Source organism: Lagopus leucura, unplaced genomic scaffold (assembly GCF_019238085.1).
Source record: "Lagopus leucura isolate 7727_CA_CO unplaced genomic scaffold, USGS_WTPT01 Super-Scaffold_100157, whole genome shotgun sequence".
NCBI classification, from domain to species: domain Eukaryota; kingdom Metazoa; phylum Chordata; class Aves; order Galliformes; family Phasianidae; genus Lagopus; species Lagopus leucura.
Window position 1 is genome coordinate 36,953,755 of NW_024962334.1, and position 25,390 is coordinate 36,979,144.

The following is a 25,390-nucleotide window of genomic DNA, read 5'->3' on the forward strand; positions in this document are numbered from 1 at the left end:
CTAGATACACATCTACCCCAAGATTTAACTTGATCTTCCTTCAGAATAAGAAAAGGATTTGGTTTCTTCAAGGCTCAGAAAGAAGATTCAGGACCACTACTTTTCCTTCAGTGTTTCCAACAGTACAACAGCAGAACTTAACGTTACCTGGAGCTTGAAGGTCAGCTCCCTAAAACATCAACTTGCACAAGCCAGCAAGAGCTCAGGTAACTGTGCAAGACAACAGAGGGGCATTTTATCAGAGGAGCCCTCTGCCTAATGCAGTCTCATGAAGGAACTTACAGGTATCCCTACAAAAGAGGGTAAGAACTGCCACAAAAACAAGAGCTGTGCCTTCACAGCTGCACACCCCCCAGCCACGGCCTATCACGCAGTAGGAGCTCTGTTCCAGTCTTTGCACCCAGTATTGAAGTGTTTCTTCTGAGAGCTTTCAGAGCAGTGTGCTATGCAACTCTGAAGTCAAAGGCCTGACAGACACCAAGGTTTCTGGATATTTCATTTTCAATTAGGAGAAAAAGGGTTTACCCAAGGATCTGTATCACAAAAATAGAACATCTGTATCTTCCTTCAAGACTACCTCATGTTTACTATGTTGGCAAGTTTACCTACACCTCTGCTGTAAAGTACAGTTTCATTACCTCAAGAGGTCATTCACATTTAAGAGCAATAAAATGTGATTGATATTTAACTTGAATTCTGTAAAACATTCAGTGTACATGGAGACAGCAAAATGTTAAACCATCACCACAAAAACAGAGCATTAACATCAGAGTGAATGTGTGCTCAATGGCTAAGGCTCAGCACGTCCTGTCACATAACCCAGCACTAAAGCCTTAAAAACTAAGCACTTCTTAAGAACAGCCACAGACATGTTTTCTATTTAAAAAGCTCATATACTGTAATTAATAAAACAAGCAGAAGAAGCTTCCAGAGCATCCCTTCGGAATCCAAAGCTCATTTTATTTCTGAAATCAGCCAATAAACACGTAGTGCTCTTTTCAGCCCTATAGGGGAAAAAAGCAAGCCCACAGAAAAAGCACAGGGTGAATCACACTCAGGACTGAATCTCAGCCAGTTATAAGAGCACGCTTCCATTGGTTCCACAGTATCCACTGTGAGAAGTACTTTCTTCCTTTGTTTAAGATTTCACACAGCAGGGTAGAGAAACCACCACTCAGCACTGAGCAGAGCCAGGGGCTGCAGCAGCACACAAGCTGCCCAGGGCACACCCAGCCACAGCCCTGCCATCACTGTCAGTGCCCAGCAATACCCATGTTCCCATCTCACATTCCTCCAAACCACTGCTTGTTCTTTTCTAAAGAGAAAAAAAAATGCATGGTATAGTTTGTAATTCCTTAAACAGAGAAAGTTTTTCCACATCCTGGGATAGTCAAGTATTGAGGTAGTTGTTAAGATATGTCAAAACTCAAGTAAGCCTTCTATAAAACAAAAAGATCAGGAGAGAGGCACTGAGTTCAGTGCACTGGATGCGTATTAGAAAAAAAAAAAACCCGCTTAGCTACCAGTGTACAACTGGGGCAATCAGCTAAAATTTGTCCAGATATGCTAACGAAAATGCAAGTAATACCCATCAATACTTTTCTACTGAACTTCTTATTAGCTTCTGTACTCACAACACTCAACAGATTGTAATTTCAGGTCTGATGCCACAAAAGAAGAAAAGTGCTTCCTCAGTAGTGACAATGACAGGTGCAGCAGTGAATAACTTAAAATAGACTTCCTGAAGATCACAGCGCTTATCTGTGCACTTCCTGCTGCACAGATCAGTCTGCACGCTGCCAGTCTACAGATTTAGGCACCTTCTTGGCTTAGAAGGAACACAGCTACCTCTGAATGTGTAAAGATGCTCCCTACAGCCTGTATTAGGCAAGAAAGCTCACACAACATAGAACTTGTATGTTTTCTGACCAGTAAAAGTGTATTCTGAAAGACAAAGCACTACACACAGCATGAGTCAGATGCCAAGTCATTATTCTTTATAGGTCAGTTATTCTTAGTGTCTCATAATCTCCAAGTTTATTTAGATTGCCTCTAAAAACACAAGACAGACTGACATTCCAAATTCATGACCTTTTATGTGCAATTACAATCAAACCTGGTTTTAAGTCTGATATAAACACTGAGTAACTGAGACAGGTGGGAGGCTAAACTCACACGGAGATGGGGAGGGTGCAGGAAGACCACAGGCTGAACAGCAGAGGTCTGCAGCACGGCCAAGCACCTCAATGCTCGTAAGCTCACTGCACTACAGCCATCGTGGCCGTTTGCTCTGCAAGCACACTGAGAGCCAAGCGTGTGAGCGGACCGAGTGTGATCCCTGGGTGTCATGTACACACAGCGTCCGTACGCTTGGGCTACGCTGCCTGTCTGACACCAGGTTCCTTTTGAAAGGGAACTGCCATTTTAATGCCTTTCGCTTCTCTAGCATTCAGGCCACCTTTGACCTTCATTTGTTAAAGACATCCAAAAGAAAACAAACAAAAATAAATGCTATGCTTTTCTGGTATTCTTCAGGCTTCCACTCCTGCCTACTGTACAAGCCTAAGCCCGTACCCGTAGCACAAATTAAATACATCCCACCTCTGAAAGAGCAGATACATGATATTTCCTCCACCTCTCCAAGGCAGAGCAGTCATAACCCACCCAAAACTAACTGTAACACCGGTATGCAGGGCACAACACACATTCCCCTATCAGGTGTGCAACTGCACACAGCTAGATTCTTCATGGGTAACTCCTGGAGACGGGGAACAAAGTTAAACAGATATGAATAAGCATGCCTTGCTGGATTCAACTAAGTTATTTTGTTTTATAGACATTTTAAAACTTTATGCCAAGAAAGCAATCTACGTATCAGTGGAAAAACCTACTTAAGGGACTTAAGAAAACCTCCTACTACCAGGACCCTACCTCTCTCTCACCACTGACCCTATACAGGCTACCAGAGGCTGCAACTAACACATTGTTTTCCATATCAGTTCATCACAGCCTTTCTGCATAAGGAGTATTTTAGCTCTGCTACATTAGCATCTGCTAAATAAATACAGCTGGTGTCTTGAAAACCATGAACTTGATCCTGCACGTATTTTTAGAGAGCAAAAATAGGAGCCCTTTGAATTACCAATTATAATGTTGATTTCATACTGTTTACCACATTACACTGTCAGCCTTCGCAACTCCTGCATTTTCATCACGTTGAAAATAAAGCACCAAGTAATAATCAATCAATAGAAAAGAGAGGTGACATTTCTAATGCAAGGTGGGGAAAAAAAAAACAAAACCTCAACATAACAGTGAAATGATGATGTTAACAAGACATTCTAACTGCAATGACCAAGTACTTGGCAGTCTGCTCTCACAAAAATAGATAAATAAAAATCAACAAGACATCACTGAAACACGGAAGGAAACACCTTCCAGACCAATGCTTCAGAACACTTTGTAATAACAGCTTCAAGACACCTGGAAGGTTTTTCAATCCTTCTATGTTTGCATCTCTGGGTATTTCTGACAGCACACTGATTCCCGTCATCACCCACTGGAGACTCTCCAACAATGGTATTGTGTGGCCTTTTCCTTAGGCACATTTTATTTTTTTTCCATACAGACAAGTGAAATGGAATCACTCCAGGAAGAACTGATTACCTCTCCACAGGGCAGCGTGTTCTTACTTCTTCCACCCGCTCAGTACTGCAATGATGTGACCCAGCAGGGTCAGTACAGCAGCAATATGCCAGAGTAAAATGTTCTCTCCCTGTCTGAAAGCATTACTGCTGCCACAAGCTGGCTCAGGACCTCAGACAGCGGTATCACTCACACACACAGCACTGCCTGCTAAGTTGGCGGTTTGGCTTCCTCCAAACCCTCAACAACAACTACTGTTCAGCTTTTCAGATAACTGAAGTAGACAATTTACATTAATCAAACATGAAAAAGCAAAGTTTCTAACAGTATACTTTTCAGCTATTGTGATGGCCTGAAGAGAAAGGACCTAACAGCATGACACACTCATTCACCCTCATTCTGTGAATGGCAGGAGAAACCACAAGAGCTAGACTAACATCCATTATAAACACAGAAGTGAACTACACATACACTCCTGACCACAGCACAAACCAGTTCTGGATAAGACTCTACCTCCAGACCTAACAACTTCATCACTTGACCTTTTTTATTAGCAAAAAGTGCTCTTATCTACAGTCCTGAGCACAGGCCAAGCATGAGGTCAACCTCAAATTGCTGAAAGACAGGATGGTGATGTTCATGAGAAGACTGACCTTGGAAAACATTCAAATTCTTCCCCACTCCCCATCCTCACAAACTTACAGTGGGAAAACCTACAGCTTAACACAAACGAAGATACAATGGTGGATACCTCGCTTCTGATTTTCCAACTGGAGAGTCAAACCATTTGTTGGTTACAACATCCAAAGATAACGAGGCAACCAAACCATGCCCAGGGACATTTTCCTGCTGAAGCAAATCAACCATCAAATTCAGAGCTCAGTCTTCACAGGTTCTAGTTTTATTTACCAGTAGAAATATCCACGAATGCCTTTCCAGATGGCCTGGGCACTTCATACAACTAAGCTGCTATCTTCCCGCAGCGCTAACCACGTGTTGTACCCTTGGATGCAACACAGACAAGTTACATAGCTGGTCAGAGATTTGTGTCCACTGCTCTCAGCACAAAAGCTCATCATGAGCACTTCAGTTTCTCTCTCCTCAGAAGCTTCTCCAGACCTTTCAATCATAGCCAAGGACATGTCTGTCTGTTCAGGACCTGTTATTTCCACAGCCCATACTTCACCTACCTAAAAGCTGGTTAACTCACCCAAACAAAGGTGAGATTTAAAAACTCAGCTCAAGGTCTTTGTGACGAGAACACTGCTGTCATGGAAAACCAAAACAGACGTAAGAGTTCATGCAGAACTGCGCAACAACTCCCTGCAGTCAAGTCTTGAAGATCACCAGAAAGCTCACTGATTTCTCTTCCAACTCTTTTCAATACGTAGCCATCACTCAGGGCACTTCTGAATAACTTTCCAGACAGGACTCCTCAGAGAAAGTATATGTCCAGAGGACAGCTAGACAGAATAAACAGCCAAAACTGCTTATTGCTTCTAGCCTACAGCTCTGATTGAAGTTTTCAGCTATCAATGTTTTGCTGACTTCCCACACAAACACACTTTTTCCTAATTGAGCAAGTCACACTACCTGAGAAAAATAAAAAAACACACCAAAAACATCTGGTTCACTTCAGTTCTGGTAGCTCAAGTTCTCTCCCCTCACGTGCAAACAGTTGAGGTCTTGTCTATTGGCACGAAGACTGTTTAAGTTTTAACGTGATGAAATCATCAGCTGCCCAAGATGAACTATGAATACTGAACGGCCTTTGTCCCAGCAGCTGAAGTCCCACAGTACCTTGTCTCCACTCCACCACTACAGCTTCCTCACCACAAGCAGCTAGCATTATCCTCTAACAAACAGAAAGGGAGAGAAAACAAGGTTATCACTTTCAACAATAAACACATATAAACAATGAAAATAAGTTAGAAAAAAAATAGCAACTTAGAAGACTGCATAGATGTCTCATGTGCACATGAGGTTTTAACAGCACTGCAGGAGTAATCCACTTAAAGCAATCCAGCAGCAGAATACCGAAGTGCTGCAGTGCTGAGCTGGCTCTTACTCATCCCACATCCCCACTCCTCAACAGAGCAACAAAAGCACTGTGTGCCCTGGCTTTAAACTTGGGTCTTCTCTGAGCTACATCTAGGGTCACAGAATCGTAGAATGGCCTGGACTGAAGTGGACCACAGTGCTCGTCTAGTTACAACCCCCTGCTACGTGCAGGGTCACCAACCACCAGACCAGGCTGCCCAGAGCCACATCCAGCCTGGAAAGTGGTTAATACATTGTAAATACTATATGCTGAATTACAATGTCATACAATTTGCTCTCTTTTAGAATTACTTAGGACTTGCAAGAAGTGAGAAAAATCATAGATCACCAAGGTATGCAGAGCACATCCATGTAGCATACTAATATGGGATGGGTATGGAGAGGGGGAAGACTCACAGACTAGGCAAGTAAAAGCTGCATTTCTCAAGAGAGAACAAATACACAAGAGAGACCAGGAATACTATTTTATCTCTAATGTTATGAAGAAACTCAACAAGGAGAACTACAGAATTTAGAAACAGGAGAGAATGAGACATGTCAGATAACTACATCTGGGGAAATGCCTGGAAAAGAAGAAAAAAAAAAAAAGGAGGCAGGTACTGTGCAGACAGACCAACACAAGGGACGATAATGACTGGAACAGAAGGAAAAAACTCATTAAAGTTACACCAAGCATTTCCCTACCCACACTTGGAAGGTCACCTGGGGCAAGAGGCATCACAGATCAGCTATTCAAAAGTTACCTGTGCAATTCTTCCCTTTCCAAGTAGGTTCTGTACTTTTAACCCATCATCAGTATACTTTCATTAGAAAGTCTTGATTTAAGAAGTATCTGAGAACAGAATCCTACACAGAAGTCAGCTTTCCATTCTAACACCTTCCAAGCAGCTACATGCTCTGTAGACCTGATCAGCAAACAACCTGCAGACCACAGCCTTTCAAATTAGAATATGCTCAACAGCACTAACTGCACACATAGGGCAGCCTTCACTACAAACCTCTCCTTAAAGGCAAGTTTGGCAAGTCTTCCAGGGAGGATATTAGATCCCTAATTTCTGTTTAGAACTAGAAGTAATAACCTCCAAATTGTGAAACTGGTGTAAAGGTGTGAATGTAAGATGTAAGAGTCATTTACTTGATCACTGTATTCACACCAGCTCCATATCAATCTGAACCTCCTAACTGTGATCTGCTCAATTTCGTACCAAGATGCATCACTTTGGATACTGGCAAGAAACCTTTTCCAACAACAACCCTCTTGAAAGTTTCCATTTCAATTCAAGAAGCATGAATTTCTTAACTTCTGATTAAATAGAAAGGAAATTAATCTTTCAGAGTGGCACTTGAACCACATGAGGATTGCTTCCTCTCTCACTGACAGCACCTGTGCTTGAACAGACAGGCAGACCAGTAGGTTTCAAACATTTACTTCACCCTCAATTCACTGTCACTTATCTGTTTAAGCAGAGAGGCCCCTCACAGGACTGGGTTAGTCCCACAACAGACATAAGCTGAGAAATAAAGACACTGCTGGCAAGAACAGAAGAGCATATATAAAGGCTCATTAAACAGGAAGGGGTTACATCAGACAACTACCAGGATCTTTATTCTGATGCATGAGTCACTTGATGCACTCCTGGACATTTGTCTTTCCTCTCAAAGAAATAAGAGTACTAATGAAGTGGAAAAAGAACAAGCAACTTACTACAGCTACCTGAGGCCACTGAGTTACAGCACAGTGCTCTGCTGCACACAAGCACATGTTCCTAAGAACAGTGACTTGAAAAAGGCAGTAACTTCCAGGTATGTGCAGAGCTCACCTTGAATACTCTGCTAACTGGTAATGAGACAAATACAGATACACTGCTCAGGAGTATGACCGTGTAGCTGTAACATAACTGCTTAGACAGCAACAAGCTGAGTGGTTTGTATACACAAAAACACATTACCGCTCTGAAGAGCTTGCCTCACCACACGGTTTTACTACATGGGATCGAGTACTAGGCAGGCTTCCATGGACTATTTAAGTTCTACTAGAAGTAAATACAAGATTTTAGCTATTAAAATCAAAAGAAACACAAAGACACGTTGCTGTGATTCTCAAATGTTTGAATTAGTGGATTACCATCCCATGCCAAAATTAATACCAAATATTTCACTGCATACAATTATTACCTGTTCATTCGCTGAAATCTATTACATGACATAACATCAGCAACAAACAACAGTGAAGTGAACAACATGATGAATCTCCTCCTCAATAGAGAACGTGAGAATTGCCAGGAGGTAAAACCGTCCGGTCCGAGGCCATACAAAGCCCTGAAGCACGCTCTCAAACAGGCACTCCTTTCCCAGCCATCCCTTCCGTTCAGAATACAGCCCCCAAACTTAACTTGGTTAGCGGTTTTTCAATCTTAAACCAAGTAAGTTGAATGACAATTTTAATCTCTTCTAAGGATTAACCATCCTAAGTAAAAATGCTCTAAAAATGCTCTCACTAGCCTATTTTAAGTCTGAGCATGAACCATGGACTCAAAGTAGGTTACTGTGCTATACATAAAACCACTGCTGTCACAGGGGCCCTCTGCACAATTACTAGGAAACCAAGGAAAGGTTAAAAATAACTTCAGTATGTGTATCAAACTAACCCCTTGGGACTGCTCTAAACTCTTCTGGAAGGGTTTTATAGGGAGTTGTCTTAATATGCAGTATTTTTTAATGGAAGATGAACTGATGAGAAAAAGAACAGCTTTCTGTTGGAACAAGCGCCCAGCTTGAAATTCTTCTAGAAGGAGTTGGCTAATTCACATCCTCCACGGTATGAATGACATTCCCCTGTATTTCAAAACAGGATTTGGAGCTTCTGATTTCCACGAGATGCCCACGATCAGAGACAGCAAACAGAATGGTATTTGAGAACCTGAAGTAGGTGCTTCCAACACAGTGCTACAGCACAGCCCCTTCACCACTCCACGTTATCCTGGCAGTGTGCAGACCCACCACTGCATTATCATCTCATGTGCATGACGATCCTCTGCCTGCAACTCCCCAGTCAGCCAGACTCCTGGGGCACACCAACAGGCCACACACCACCATTTCTAAACCAACTGTCAGTTAAATCCCACGGCTGTTTTCTCTACTTGTTCCTAGCTGAATGCACTACATTTTGGAACATGAAAGAAAAAAAGGAAAAACAGACTTGAAACTAATGATTCAGTTACAGTACCTGTCATGACCGTCATTCATCCCATTCTGACTGCCCCCACAAGATCCAAGAGCACTTGTATCGGTGAACCATACATCAGCAAGGTATGATTATTTTACTTGGAGTACTCAAGTGTCATGGACACAGGTATTTCATTAGAAGAAAACACGTACTTCCAGGGAGGCACACACAGGATGCAGTTTCTTAAGCATTGAAGTACGCCCTAACCAAAAAAGATAATAGGCTCTCCAGTGAAACTTAAGTACATAAACCAAGACTCTTCCTACGCTGACTCACTCACCATGCTCCAGCTATACACCTGATTCACTCACGTTTAAATTCAGCGTGGCTAGATGGCAACTTCCAGGCCACATCTGGTACACTCCATGCTAGCTTTTTCGCTTGGAAAGGTGGAAAACAGCTGTTCCAGCAGCAAGATAATCACAGAAACAATTAAGTTGGAAAAGACCTCTTAAGATCAGGCAGTTTGTCAACTCATCACACCATGCCCACTAAACCACATACCCTAGTGTCACACCTCCATGTCTCTTGATATGCTGCAGCCTGGATACACCAGCTTCCCAACACCTTCAGCAGGGATTTGGAAGGATGCATTTCTCTGCACGCACTACCTGAAGAAGAACTACAGTAGCTGTGCTCAAGGAAGTTTTACAGAGAAGACGCAATATCTGAGCCTGACCAAACTGAGTAAAGGTGAAATGAACAGTGCTCGCTACACCAGAGATGTTCCACTAGACAACTCATTTCAAACATCTCAAAGCATTTGAATGAATATTAAGTCACCTCCACCAGCTTGTATATAACATTTTGAAAATACTGTATGGTCACACTAGTATCAGGAAATAATGAGTAAGGATGCCTAATAACATTTTATCAAGTAAACTTCCCTTCAACATCTCCCATGCTGTGGCAGCAAAGAGAACCACAACTGCAGGTTTAATAACACCAACAGCACATTTTCAGCTTTGTCAACTGTTTGTTCAAACACCAGATAAATAGTATGATAGAACTTGCTGCACACAACAGCATGCACAGACTTAATTCCACTTTCTGTGCAGTGTATTAGTTGTATTGCGACAGATATGCCAAGGAAAACAGAACCAAATAAGCAGTTATACAGTCTACCACTTCAGGTTCTGGGTGCTTAATTGTTTCTGCTATTAACAACACTGACTAGGAGAAGCATCACAGGATGAGGAGGAGTTAAGAGTGTAGAAGTTAACCACTGAAACATGAGCTTTGTGAGAAGAGAAAGTTAAGAGTAACACAAAGCAACAAGGCTTCTCACCGCTGATATGCTCTCCTCTGCCTCAACACAAAGAGGGATAGGCTGGGACAAACTTCACCCAGTGAAAAATGAGCATCTACCTTATATAAGCTTTAGCATACACAGGCTAAATGGAAATATAACACTGAAAACTTTATTATAAGTACAGTAATATCAATATTTACATCAGGATAACAAACACACCCAAGGAAAATAAAACATTAATTTCCATGCCCCAATGAATACAGACTTATTTACTGCAGAAGTGTAGGAAAATTCACTACAGTGATGTACACTGCAACGCATACTTAGTAATGCTTGTAAAGCTGTGCATGATTTCTTCATATAACACAGCAGTGAACACGCTAGAAAGCCTCAGCCTCTTGAGAGAACCACTGAAAAACAACTTCTCCCAAATAAGTTGCTCTGCTTTGCCATGTCTCTTATGTTCCAGCCTGAAATTTGAATTTCCAGTTAAAAAAAGAAAAAGAAAAAAAAAAAAAAAAAAAGAAAGAAGAACAACACAGGCCACACAAATTACTATCTTGAGAGAGCAATCCCTCCCCAATGACCAACACACCTGACACCCTCTATGTCCTTACTTTGGCAGTTTGTTATGAATTGGACTTGGTACTCAAGTCTGCTTTACTGCAGTATTAACAGCGCCCTGCTCTCTGACTGCTCAAATCCCAGCACTAAGGACACACTTGGCTCAAAAACAAGACTTTGAGATAATGCAGTGGATGTACATTATGGCAGAAGAACATTTTGAAGGCTTACATTAAGAGATGCACACGTCTCCTGACTGTTTTCAGTCTCTTACGTTTAGCAACAGACTTGGCAACAGCCACGTGTTTACCCGAGGAACTTGGGAGCTAAACTGTCAGAACACAGTTATCAGTCGGCAGCTCTGAGCACCACCTGCCTGTAGGCCAAACAGCATTTCATTCTCAAGTCTTTTACCTCCAAACAAAACCGCTGACTGAACTTCTGCCTCGGTAAAGTACACCCTTCTGCTTGGTAGCACGGTTATCACTTCACGGTTGTCACATCTTTGTAATAGCTGCTATATCTCTACTACCTGCTGCATATTTTAGAATGCATAAGGGTTTTTCTTTACCTTTAGAAGATTCTTACAAAACATCACTGCTTATCTGAAGTTTCAAGTTGTGACAATCAGATGTACTATTTTCCATATTTATTCTTTGAAGGAACAGGATAGCAGAAAGCTAAGATGAAAGCGAAGCAAAATAGATTCCTTTTGGTGCATCACAACACTAATTAGACATTTAAATATCTTGTGACTCAATGCTTGATTATTAAACCTCTGATTGCATTTTTCCCTAGGGAAAGCCATTTTGTCAAGAGAAGGGTTCTGAACTCCAACTTTGTGTTCACTCAGAATTACATTTATGCAGAACTCAAAGCAATGTTACAAGCCTATTTATAAAAAATACTACAGATGACCACCATCCTCTCCCCCTAGATTCCTGAGAAGGCTTTACCATCTGTCTGTAAAGAAATGGATGATGGCATTATTTTCATAAGCATTAGAAAAAAGCCTGTTTAAAAAAAGTCTTCTGTTGCTACATAATACAAATACCTTCCAACTTCCCAAAACCCTGCGCAGCACAAAGTCAGGGAGAAGAATGCAGCAGCGCATTACACCTACGACAGCCACAACTTCAGCAGACTGCTGTCAGTCTCCACTGCCAAGACCACTAGAAAGCCCAGGAGAAAACTCAGTAGAGTGAGAGAAGGAAGGAAGTTTGCCAAGTTTGTAGAAAGAAGAAGTGGGAAGAGTTTAACACCAACCGTTTTATTTAAGAAGCCACTGAAAGGACTCCGAAGACACCTGTGTTTACTGGCAGGGAACAGATTTCTCCTGGGGGTGTGTCTGTGCATGTAAGCGCATGCAAGTGCATGCACACACATTTAGAACAAAGGCATGAGCAAGCTAACTACAGAAAGTGTTTACCTGCACCTACAGCTCTAGGGTTTAACCCTCAAAGCTTCATTTTGCTAACAAAAGCACTGCATTAACCACAGAAACGAAGTCCTATAATTAATGTTTAACAATTTTCCCTTGCTTGTGACTACTTTCCCTTCACTAGTACATATCTGTGGGCAGACAAACAGATATTCCATGTGACCCCAGAGATTTATAACTGCAAAGTAAACAGTGAAAAACAGTTGTCTGACATTTACACAAGAACATATGCACATGTGGCTACCTGTTCACCGAAAAATAAACTCCATAAGCGAGTCATCATCAAACAAATTTTGGAATTCTGGGGCAAGCAGTAGGCTCTCGGGTCAGAATATGCTTCCTATGTGAAAGAACGAAGCCTACCTCAGCACAGCATTACTGCCTGAACATGACTACCTCGTGGTTACCACAACAAAATGAGAAGCAAACCTCCAACAGTTCTGTGGACATACAGAGTTATTTGTGACACGCACAGGGCTTTGAAATATTCCTTGAGCTACATTAAAGCGGCAGGCATTGACACAGAAGGGAAAGCAAAAACTCTGGAGCAGTTAGCGGAGACAGCAACGTGCCAAGGGCAGCACCCTCCAGGAATCGTTCGTCCTCCTTGGTGCTCCATAAAAAATTCACAGCACCAGCTAACTCGGCACTACAAGAGCAGAGTACCTCTGCAGAGCCCACACATGTGTATGTTTCAGACAAGCAGCTCAGAGTTGGCTGCATCTGGAAGCACACAACTTCACAGCCAACGCAGCCTGACAGCAAACCGAGCCGCAGGGGTGCATAGCTGTCACATCCATGTTCCCCACAGACCTAAGCCCTGTCGGCAGCGCTGCGGCTCCCACCTGCCGCACTTCATGTGCTGATGGGGAAAGCTGACTGAGCAAAAACATTAACTGAACTTAAAGACACGCGGAGAACTACGGGCAGCGCCAGCAGAAACGCGGCGCGGGGCACCCAGCGGTAAGCGGCTGCATCGCGCTGCAGTGCCGGGACGGACGCGGTGTAAACTCCGAGCCCCTCAGGGACAGCCGCGCTGCGCGGCAGGAGCCGCGTGCACGCTCGCCACACAACAAGCGTCCGGCCTCGCCGAGCCCACGCGCGTCTCGCGGGCCTTCTAACAAACGCGCGGATCCCGTCCCGCTTCTTCCGCGCCGACACGTGCGCGGGGACGGCCCCGCCTGCAGCGCTCCCTCCCGCCGCCCCCAGCGCGGCCCGGGCCGACGCGCGCTCCCGCGGCGGCCGCCACAACTTCCTGGCGCCCCCTGCGGCGGCGCCCGGCTCGGCAGCGCCACCCCGTGGAGCCGCGAGGCAGCGCCGGGCCCCGTCTCTGCGCCGCTGCCGCACTAGGCCCGTTCCGAGAACCAGGAGACAAAATGGCGGCCGGGCGCGCGGTCACGTGACGCCCTTTGTGCCTTTCGGGGCCCCGCCGGAGGACCGCGAGCCGCCCCGGGGCCCGGGCGGGTGGGAAAGGGGCCCGCGAGAGAGCCCTGGGGGCGGGCGCGGCGGTGGGCAGAGGGGCTCCGCGCTTTCCCTCCCCAGCTCCCCCCCTCCCCCCCCCGGCGGGCGGGGAGAGCGGGGAGAAGATGGCGGCCATTTTGTGCTTGCGCAGAGGCGAAGGTGGGGGCCCCGGGTGCGGGGGGGATGGGGGGACCCGGCCGGGGGGGGGGGGGGGGGGGGGGTCTCACGTACCGACTCCTCTTCCTTCTCCATGCCCGTGGGCATCTGCGGCACGGCCCGGTTAATGGAGGCATATTCGGCCAAGTCGGGCAGGTCCTCGCAGCGGAAGACGGGCAGCGGCTTGGACGCGTCCAGCGCCCGGGCCCGGAACGACAGTTTGCTCATGTTAGGCGGCGATGGCGGCTCCGGCTGGGGAGGGGGGGGCGACAGCAAGAGCGCTCCGAGCTGAGAGCCGGACCTCGCCGAGCGCTCTCATGGAGAGACCGCGGCTCCCCCGGCGGGGCGGGGCGCGCTCCGACACGGGGCCCGGCGGCGCCGGCTGGGCTGGGCGCTGGCTCCGCTCCTCCGCCGCTCCGGCTCCGCTCAATACGCCACGGCCAACATGGCGGACATTAAACCTCGACTGGCCGCCTCTTTCAGCCAACCCCAGCGCCACAGCCATTCCCACACTGCATCGCGCAGGGGCGCGGGCACAGCGCCGCCCGGGGGAGAGAGCGCGCGGCGCGGGCACGGCAGCGCGGGCACGGCAGCGCGGGGAGAGCGCGGGGACAGCTCGCGGCGGCCGGCGGCAGTCGGCGGCAGCGGGCACGGGCGCCGCCGCTCTTCGCGACCCAGCGGGACGGACGCGGCTCCGCTCCGCAGCCTTCCGCTGCCCTCCGCTGCTGCGGGGAAGGCGGCGACCGCTCGTGAGGAGGCTAGGACGTTGCCTCCCGAGGGGAAGCCTCCCCCTGACAGACCCGCAGCCTGTCCCAGGACGCTGGGGAGAAGGGGTGGTAGTACAGCCCGGCCGTTCCCGTCGCCGGAGAGCGGCCGGGGCAGCCCGTCCCGAGCGCGTCGCTCGCTCGCTCGCTTACTCGCCCACTTACCCCTCGGGCCGGCGGTGGGGCCGCCCGTTCCCGTCGGAGCGCGGCGCCCCCACCAACGGCCGCAGCGGCGCCCGCGGGCTTGCGCGGCATTGGAGGGAAGCGGCGCCCCGAGCCCCGCGGCAGCCTTGCCCGCCCCCTCGGGCCCACCGCCTCTCGCTGACCCCAGCGCACGTTCGCGCTCACGGAGGGAGAAAGGCGGAGCGCGACGCGAGGAGCTGCGAGCGGCAGTTAGAGCGCTGAGGTGCGGGCACGTGAACCGCTCCAATTCCCGCCTGCATTGAAGAGATCTCTGCTACCCGCACCAGCGCTCTCCTAAGCGGGACGACACGTCCCGAGCCTGCTTTCTCTCAGTGACATCTCCCGGGCTGCCCCAGACGGCCTTATACGGGTCACAACACACTTCTCCCTGCCCGGTACTGCCGATTCGACGAACGCTACAATCCACGTTATGACCGCTTCTGTTTATGAGATGCGGTAGCCAAAACCTGTTCTTTCTCTATCACATATTACTCTTAGGAAATGGAACTTTAGGAAAAAAAGGATATACAACCAAAAAAAGGATTCGATTCGTTTGCTAATTTTTTAAGCCTGATTTCCCAGCAGGAGCATGGAACTGCTTCACCTGCTGTCACTGGCCCCTGGGACAGGGAGCTCTGCGTGGCAAGTGGCTCAGGCTGTGGGAGACAGCTGCTAGGAAGAATGTCACTTGATTTGAAATATTTTGTTTGCTTGTTTTTGAAAGGATGCTGGTATGAACTGAAGGGTATCATTGTATTCATTTGTGTTTCAGTAATTACAGCAAAGCCAAATGCAAGAATTGCATCTTGCTTTTTATGCTAATTTTAAAGCTTCAGCATTCCCTAGCTGGAAATAGTAATCCTAAAATAAATTGCATGTAAAACTTCTACAGAGTTTTCAACAAATACTGAATAATTTAGTTTATCCAAATAGCAGACAGAAAAGGCAGTGAAAAAGATAAATAGCAGCACATTGTCATACATAGTCTTTGACCTCAAACCCCCAGTGAAAATGAAACACCCGGAAGCCAAGCAAAAAATAAGGCAATTATGTATGATTCTCCACTTTCACTGATGAAAGAAAAACAATACATAACAAAAAGCGAAGTACAGAAAACATCCTCAACTATAGAGTACTCAAGTTTAAGCTTATCCTTAATTGACCTTTGCAGTTCTAACCCCTCTCTGGGCTGAAGTGCAGAGCGTGCAGAACGGACAATAACACTTGGACACAAACAGGATGCAATAAGATGAAATGCTGGCCTCAAGCTCTTTTACTCATCAGCTTTTAATGTTTTACCAATAAAATACTGTCCAACTGTTTTGTGGCAAAAACTGATTAAACCTCAAAATCAGCTTAGTTAATTTGCTGGTGAGATGAGAACTGTGACTTGAGAACAAGGATATTCCAAAGCAATGCAACATCAGCACCAATTTCAGTTCTACAAAGGTGATATCAGGAACAGTACAGAGCTTTTCAGAGGCAGGTATTAAAACAGACTGATAGGTGTTTCCATTTTATCTTCTGCTCTATATCTGCACATGCAGATATATTTTACATTTTGCCATTTTGGAGACATTTACCAAAATACTTTTACATTACATTTGTAGACATCAACGCTGCTCTCTGACAGCAGTCAATCTAAAATTGGTGTCATGTTTTGCATAACAACCCAAAGGCTTTGACAGCTCTCCGTAAAAGATCAGTAAGTGTAAATGTAGCTGCTGCAGAAAAGTACTATTTTCCCTTAATCTTAGCAACAACAAATAAATGCATTTATACTGAATTTTTACATACAAAAGATGTGTCTTTTTACGCTGTGTTGTTTGTCAGGTTTATTAAATGAACAAACAGCATAATGCAGCCTTTCTCTAGTTTAAAGTTGAGAAAGTGTATGGTATCCATTTAAAAAAGTGAAAATTAATGACCTATAAGAGAAGTGAAATGTGATGAATACAATCATTTGAAACCCTGAGGAAGGTTTCTTCTTTCTCTTCTTTCAACAAACAGATGAAAAAAGTTCTATAGCATCAGAGACTTTTCTTTAATACTCCATCTATTTATGATCCCAAAGAAATTATATTTAATAATGAGCTTTATCAAAAAGAAAGAACTCTGCACAATGGTTTTAATATATAATCTGTCTAGATGGTAAAATAAAAGCAGATCTCAATATGCAGTCAAGGCTACTACATTCGGATTGAGCATTATGGGAGGAGATCCAGCAGTTTGTTCCATACAAACCTGCAGACAGTCTCTTACAGCACCCGACTTGGGTTTGCGAAGCCTAATTACTTAACTTTCTATTTTGTTTCTAATTCTAATACTACTGTATTACTACTGTAGGGAACCTGCTTTGGCAGGGGGTTGGACTCGATGATCTCTGGAGGTCCCTTCCAACCCCTACAATTCTGTGATTCTGTGATTCTATAAAGAACCTGACAGCTTCTGTTGTTGTCGTTGTTATTGTTACTGCTGTTTAGTTGAAAATTCATTATTTATTTTGTTTTGTAGATTAAAATTTTTTGGAGTCAAAACCAAAAGGTTTTCAGTAGTTTCATTAAACACTGGTTGTCTCCTGAGCAGATTTCAATATCGTCTCCCATTCTAACAGTGTTTGTGATTTCTAGTCAGAAAATAGCCTTGCATAAAGGCCTTATGGCTTAAATGGTGCACATCACTTTTGGTGCTTTCTGGAATCAAATAGTTCTATAATTTAAGGATATAAAACTTAAGGAGAAAGTTGTTAAACTTACATTCTCTGTTTTTAATATTTTCTTTTTAGTTTATCTCCAATTATAAAAAGGTAAGTGTAATATAGAGGAGCCAAAGGTTGAAATCAAATACAGAACAGAGGCTGACTTGTGTAATGTAAAGGCTAATATTACATGAATGAGTGAGAAAATAAATCTTCACAACAGTATGTAGTATTAACTGTGAACATTCCACTCTCCAGCCTCATTGCAACAGTACTGTGTGTGTGCCCCCCAGCGAGGAGTCAAGCTGATATCAGAAATCCCACACATACTGATATCTCTGGCCACACTTTTCCTGCACTTGCTTGAAACCATAGCAGAAGTTTAAAAGTAGAACATATGAAAGGTAAAGCATGTTTCTCATTCACCAGCCATTTAGAACAGTTGCTACAGAAGACACTACCATGTTTTACTGAGGAAGGTGCTGTGGACACTAAGTTATATGCTACTTTACATATCCATCAATATTTGGAATTTCTGATTTTTTCTCACTCTGGGTCTATCTTATACCCAGTTTCTGTTGTTGCAGAACTCACTCACTCATCGTTTCATTGTATAGCAATTCTGATAAGCTGTTTTTTGCCTCCTAGCTCTGTAAAGGGTGACTACTCTGTACTGATAAAACATATCGTTGATATTTCTTCTCTATTTTCAGTAATCATGTACTGAGAAAAAATCCATTATGAAACTGCCATACTTTGGTTTCATTCCTGAATGACTTACTCCTGGGGTATTCAAAAAAGCATAGGTGGTTCTTTCATCCTATAGTAAGAAGTAATGGACTCTGTATGCATATTTCCAGCTTACATTTGCTAGTAATTCTTCTGTTCAAGTTTAATCATCAGCTATATTTTTTTTATGTTCTATATAGCTACAAATAGCTATATTCATTTAAGTCATCTTGGTGAAGTGCTTGCAGTTTGAATTAAAATGAGCTAAGTGTACGCAAATATGACACTAAAGGTTATTCATTTTATAAGAAGTCACACGACAGTAGTAAGTGGTTGTGTATGGAAATTATCTTAACAGCATAAAGATTTCAACCATAAATGAATTGATGTAATCCGCAGTGCATTTCACCTTCTCTGCTGGTGTCAACTACCTGTTCTAGAAGAGATAATGGAACTGTCAAACAAACTTACAGTGTGCAGACACCACACCACAAAGCTGGTATAGAATGCCTACGGTCTTATGCCGTTTTCTGAAACATTATTTAGTGTCTCATAGCTTTGATATCTCAAAGAATGGAATATTCACCTAGTTATTTTAGGAATCCCTGGTCAAGATACAACAGGTACGAAGCTTGCCTGAAGTTCTTAGTAAATCGTAATTTGAAGTAGCAATTGAGTCAATCTCTGTTCCTCAACTCTTGTCTCAAAGAACGTTCTTCAACTTTTATATGTATGTGTGTATATCTATTTATCTATATACACATACATAGATGTGTACATAAGACAAACCTGACAAATTTTTTATTCTGTAGTGATTAGGAAGGTACGTGTACTGAAAGACCAACTTTTACATTACCTTTTATTTTTCTCTAACCACTTTTAGTTTACACTTCAGAATACAAAACAGAGCTGAGAAGAGATATTAAAGCAGTTGATATTTTATTTCTGTTCCTACTCAACACCTAGCGGTAAAAGCAATCCTTTAGACTCCTAACCTGCCTTTTTTTTTTTTTTTTAATGCTTATTTTTTAATTTGGAGATGTAACAACCTGATAAAATCAGAAACTGGGAAGTGTTAAGCACAAGCATGTGTTTTTTCCACTACAGAACCAATGACAGCTAATCTCATGAACAGTATCTTACAGTAATGTCTAATATAGCAGTGTTTCAGAATTATGTTTTCACCATTCTAAACAGAAATGCAGAAATTGGCAACAAAATCTGAAGTTTCAGTTCGTTGCAAGTGGCCATACTTTAAATTGAATAAGGAATTACCATGTGATCAGTGGATTTCACATTTTAAAACTACATGCAGGAAGTCAGAAGAGAACTTCACTTTGCATTATGACCAATAGCTGTCAGGCTCTGAGCGTGAGCCTGTGGTTTTGTAATGCGTTGCCTTCATTAACGGTACTGGCTCAAGATACTGCAGTCCTGCTCTGACATCTTTGAGAGGCTGGGCACGTTGATACCAGGCAGGGCACCAGATCTGGCCAGGTGGAGCAAGTGTGTTCTGGGCAGCGAGCTGGCCGAACTGATGAGCAGAGCTATGATCTAGATTCAGCAGTGGAAGGGGATGTACTTCTGAGTGACAAAGACGAACCAGAACAGTAACACTTTAGGAAACAGCAGGGAAATGCCTGTGAATTGCCCCCCAAAAATTAGGGAAGGATCCTCTATAAGGCTGCTGATAGCCCAGCTGAAGTTCCCCTACACAGCATGGGGAACAAGCAGGAGGAGGTGGAAGCCATGGTGCAGTTAGGAAACCAAAACCTAATTGCTATCGCAGAAATGTGATGAGACAAATCACAGAAGTGGAATTCTGCAATCCAGGGCTACAAGCTGTCTAGAAGAGATATGCAGGGAAGAAGGCTTGGGGGAGTTACCCTCCGTGTTAAGAAATGGGTAGATTGCAAAGAGCCGCCTCTGATGAGGCTGAGAGTTTGTGGGTTAAAATTAGGGACTGGACCAGTAAAGGACATCTGGAGGTCAGGGCTACATGGTCAAAGAAAGCCTGTTATTGAAGCCTTCTTGCTTCAGCTACAAGAGGCTTTGTGCTCACAGGCTCACATCCTGACGGGGGATTTCAACTATCCAGGTATCTGCCAGGAAAGCAATACAGCAGGCTGTAAGCAATTCAGGAGACTCCTGAAATGCACTGAGGACAACTTTCTGGTGCAGGTATTAAACAAACCAGCAAGAGATGAAATGTTACTGGATCTGGTTCTCATTGAAGGAGATGAAAAGTCATGGCAGTCAGACAGAGCCTCCAATGACTAGAAAAAAATGGAAACATTTTTAAGAAGGGTAGAAAGGAAGTCCCAGGGCAATACAAGTGAGAGAGTTTCAGCTCAGTTTCAGAATGGGAAGATCATGGAACAGATACTGAAGCTATGGTAAGAGATAGGCAAGTTGAGGAGGGTGAAGTATAGGCTTCCATGATCCACTGCTTGAGTACAGACTAGGAGAAATCAGTGAAAGAAGTCCTGCAGAGAAGGTCCTGGAAGTACTGTGTCCAGGCCTGGGGCCCCCAGCACAAAAAAGACATAGAGTTGTTGGTGCAGGTCCAGAGGAAATCATGAGGATGCTCAGAGGCTGCAGCACTTCTGCAAGCAAATACCAAGGGAGCTGGGACTGTTCAGCCTGGAGAAGAGCAGGCTCCAGGGAGGCCTCATTGTGTCCCCGCAGTACCTAAAGGGCATAGTTGGAGAGTTATAGAACAAGGGGGAAGAGTTTTAAACTAAAAGAGGGGAAATTTAAGTTAGAAAGTGGGGAAAACTTTTCACTCAGAGGGTGATAAGGCCCCAGAACAGATTACCCAGGGAAGCTATGGATTCCCCTTAAGTGTTCAAGGCCAGGATGGGGCCGTGGGCCACATGGCTCTGCCCACAGCAGGGAGGCTGCAATCAGATATCTTCATGGTCCCTTTCAAAACAAGCCATTCTGCGATTCTCTGTGGCCACACTGCTCTTCATTCGTATCAGCATACTTGCTTATGAAGCTGCTCTGAATACCAAGTTGGGAATATGATTAAATACTTTAACAAAAGCAAACAAATAAAAACCAGCTATACAAATCAGAAGGAAATTCAGTTAAGAGATCCATGCCAAAAGTTATGCTCCCTAGTGAGATACAGCTTACTGCCACTGCCCTCGTCTATGTCATGATCCACTTTGTGAAGGCCATACACCATATGGCAGGCTGGAATGATATAAACACGTGCAAAAGGATTTGTGTTCGTAAGTGACCAAGCTAGGTGCAATTTAATGCATACTCAATACAGTAAAACACTGTCCTATGCTATATATTTGAAAGCTTCTGCCTACCAAACTAGTATCTGAACTAGTCTGTAGTAAGGATTTACTGTTTTCTTTCTAACTGGTTACATACCACTGCTTATGGGAGGAACTGTGTAGCTTCTAATAGGTTTAGAACAGACAACCTTTTTCCACATGTGAAAATAGTGAGATGCCATTTTAGCAGGGCAATCCTACTCGGAGACTGTGTTCAGCCATCCACACGTATTCAAAAGTAAAATCCAGCATACTCAGGGAAGAAGTCTAAACATAATCCGGCAATAAACAATTTACTATGGGCAGTACTGAAAACCTAAGCCGAACCTGAAAGGTGTAATGCCACTAAACAACACCCAAAATGACAGTTAAAGCCACCAACAATCAGTTATCTGTTTGGGAGGAAACTAAGTTAAGAAAAGAGTGGAAAAAGCCATTACTGCACTTCTACTGTTCCTCAAAATAATCTTTTAGAATGAAGTAGTAAGGATTCTATTAATTTGTGAGAACACAAATTACTATAAAGGAGTGAATTCGTTTACATTACACACCGTAGTTTGGTTAATATTTCTAAATTAAGTTTAAGATAACATTACTTAGACATTACTTGTCATGTCTAATAACTAGTCACCATCATATTTACAGTACAAGCACTTTATGCATGCTTGTGTGTGCATGCATATGTAAATGACTGCATCAGAGCAATAAAAATGGATGACTGTTAAGGTTAACCTGAGGAAAATACATTGCCAGATGCCTTTCAGTGTTTAGAAAATGCAAAACACATGTGGGAGTTTGGCAGATGTTGTGAATGGAAATGTTTTGGTTTGGATGCAAAAATGAAGTTGCCCTGAGAATAAAGAGAGAACTCATGGTAAATTATTTTTTCTGTGTCTCTAACATAATTGGGTCCAAGCTGACTTGATATGGGCTCAGGGGTTGGTCACCCTGGAGAGCTCATAGAACGTGATCATAGAATGGCTTGGGATGGAAAGGACCTCAAAGATCATCGAGTTCCAACCCCACTGCTGCGGGCAGTGTTGCCAGCCACTCCATCAGGCACCAGATCAGACTGTGCGGGGCTCCATCCAACCTGGCTTTGCACGCTGCCACAGATGGGCCATCCACAGCTTTTTGGTCAGCTGTGCCAGGGCCTCATCAGCCTCAGGGTGAAGGATTTCTGCCTTGTATCCAATCTAAATCTACCCTTTTTTGGATACTGAAGTAATGTACAAAGCTAGAATAAGAAAACATTTATTTCAGGTGAAATCCTCAAATCTGGTGCAAGGGCATTCTAAAAAACACAAAGAAGTGAAAAGCACCCTTCGCAAATTATTTAGAATATAAGTAGCTGTGGCACTCTCCCTTGTTCCAATACAGATGCTTTCATTCTTTTACTAAATAGTGTCTTAATTTTACTCTTGTTCAGCTCTCCACTGGTCTTTCCAGGAGAAGGAGACAGACTGCTGTCATTAACCCAGAGGTTTCTGCAAAGTCAGGTACTGGTCTCAGGTGCCAAGTTTGCAGAAGTTCACCTAATTTGCAAGCAACTCAAGGAACGAGTTACCACTGAAGTACGTGACCTAATTAAAACAATTAAAATATACATATCAAAGGAGAACACGGAATGGAAAACAGTTTTTCCCATTAAAGTAGCTCACCTTGCCTAGAATTTCCAAATCTGCACTGACTGCTGCAATAGCAGATTTTTACCTTGGAAACTGACTTAGAGAAGACAAAAGAAATTAGAATACGTTCCAGTGGAATTCACATTCTTTGAGTGCTTATAAATGAGTATGGACCGAGCAGAATGTGTGCATATGGAGTCTATCAAATATATGTTGTTTTCCCTCTGGCATTCAGCACGGCTTTTCCTTAAGAAGGATGTCTATCACATATTCGTGATTCAAAGGAAGTGCCACAATCACACTGACTATTCTGCCCTGTATGGATCCCTTTAAGACTAGAAGAAATAATGCAGTTGCTCTACACAATAACGTTTTGAAATTAAATTTTAATTTTTCTTCAGGATAGAAAACTCCCTGAACCAATTTATCAGGGTAAGATGTCGTGTCTATGCCTGGCATTACAGATGACAAAAAGCTGCCAGGTAAAAGGATTCTGATACCCTTTTGGTCACCAGGTTATGACAGCAGCACTAGTACATGACTCCTAGTACATACATACAGGACCTATCCCTATAGTGGATGCCTATAGTGTTGAGTGGCCCTGATTGGACTCACCTATTTTTGACCTTGTTTGAACAAACACAAAATACCCTTATTTGTGTCCATAATTATTAAAGCTGCTCATGCCTCTGAGACTAGGGAGCTCTTGTTCACATTTAGCAAATTTCTTGGAGCTGTAAGTGGCAGACAGCATTAAGAACTAACATTTCATTACATATACCATGTACAAGTCATTTACATACTCATGTAAAATGGATCAGGTGAAGGAAGTTCTACGTTACACATCCGCAATACAGTGATTCCAGTTTACTCGGAGTCTTACTTACTATTAATCCGCCAAAGCATGAGTTAACACCATCTTACAGGCCCATACCTCAGCACCCTGCCATATGCTCGTTCCCAGAGAAAAAGCAAAATGGAACCCTACACGAAGAGGTGTGCTCTGGGAGGAACCAGTCCTCAGCTCTGTTCACTGTCCCTGGGTCCTCCTATGTTTTGTTTTCTATTGTACAGTACTGCATGCCTCTGAGCAACTTTCCATTCACTGCCCTCTATAGCGGTATCTCCCTGCACAGCCAGCAAGAGCTACTACTCATGTATTAGTGAGCAGTTACCTTCTCTCTCTGTTGTTCATAGAGGAAAAGTTTAAGGTATGCAGAAATGATCATTCTTTAGTAAATGTATGTACGTTTTAAGCACTGCAATGCCTACTTTAGGATTAAAATTCTGGCCACTAATTTTAGGCTTTTGCCATTATCAGAAGAAACCTTAAGAAACAGAACACCCTATTAAGTAAACATATAGTACTAATATTATCTTGCTGCTGGGGCCTGTGGTAACATGATATACTGGAAACAGAACTGAGCTAAGAGTCTAAAGAAGTGCTGGGGAGCTGGAACTGCTGGTCATACGTGTCAAAGTTTTCTTTGTTTTCACTGCGGTAAATCAGAGAAATTCTGTTTCAAATTGCTGATTTCCTCCCTCCATGAATTTAGCGATGCGCTTAAAATTCTAGATTGTTTCAAGGACTCAGACCTCTTCATTACAACATGAATTATGTTCTTCAGCCATTTGGTAGAAGAGGAAAAATACAAAGAATGTCAGAAGGTGGAAAGATGCTCTAAACTCTGACTTACGGGAAGAGGAGCAGATTATTTCATAACTCTCAAGAGCCATACAAGTTGCAGTCTGGAAGAGGCATGGAGGAACCTGACTTCCTACAGCAGGAGAGTCTGGAGCAAGAAAGATTCACAGCCGGGGAACAGGTTACCACTGAAGAAAGCTTTTTATACAGTGTTCATTGCTGTAACTCGATACTGACATGTAGAATGTGGACTACTACAGATAACAAAGTCATAAAACAAGGAAGGAGAAACAAGATTCTATGTCCAAAGGATTTATAAAATAGGAAGACCTCTTTATTCCCCCTCTTGAAACCTTGTTGAGTGTTGAACTGAAGACTGGATGAATAGTTTAGAACCCTCAAAAAGGAAGAGCCAGGCGATGTAGCCATCAAAGTGTGTTACCACACATAGAAAAATAAAGAATGTTGATATATGGAGTGAATAAAGCAGAAGGTATGGCCTTTACTTGAAACAAGTCTCAGATGATATTCCCTCATACCACAAACACACATCTGTCTACACATCACTATTGGCTAATGGTGGAAGCTGGTTAAATCTGCCTGTGGTCTGTAATGTACATCTGCACCTCTATGACAACTGTAGA

At 43.7% G+C, this 25,390-nt stretch overlaps 1 protein-coding gene across 9 annotated transcripts in view; it reads right to left on the reverse strand.

The window, feature by feature from the left end:
* Positions 1-25,390, reverse strand: part of EPC1 (enhancer of polycomb homolog 1) — a 59,398-nt gene that overhangs the window by 29,976 nt on the left and 4,032 nt on the right. For 3 of the 9 annotated variants that reach the window (XM_042888170.1, XM_042888168.1, XM_042888169.1), the window contains exon 1: positions 13,882-14,129. The exons of 1 other annotated variant lie outside the window; for it this stretch is intronic. In XM_042888170.1, coding sequence (XP_042744104.1) covers positions 13,882-14,034 — 153 coding nt within the window. In that variant the 5' untranslated portion in view covers positions 14,035-14,129. Of the gene's footprint in view, positions 1-13,881; positions 14,134-25,390 lie in introns of those variants that run through there. 5 more of the 9 variants (XM_042888167.1, XM_042888166.1, XM_042888172.1 and 2 more) reach the window with 4 other exon arrangements.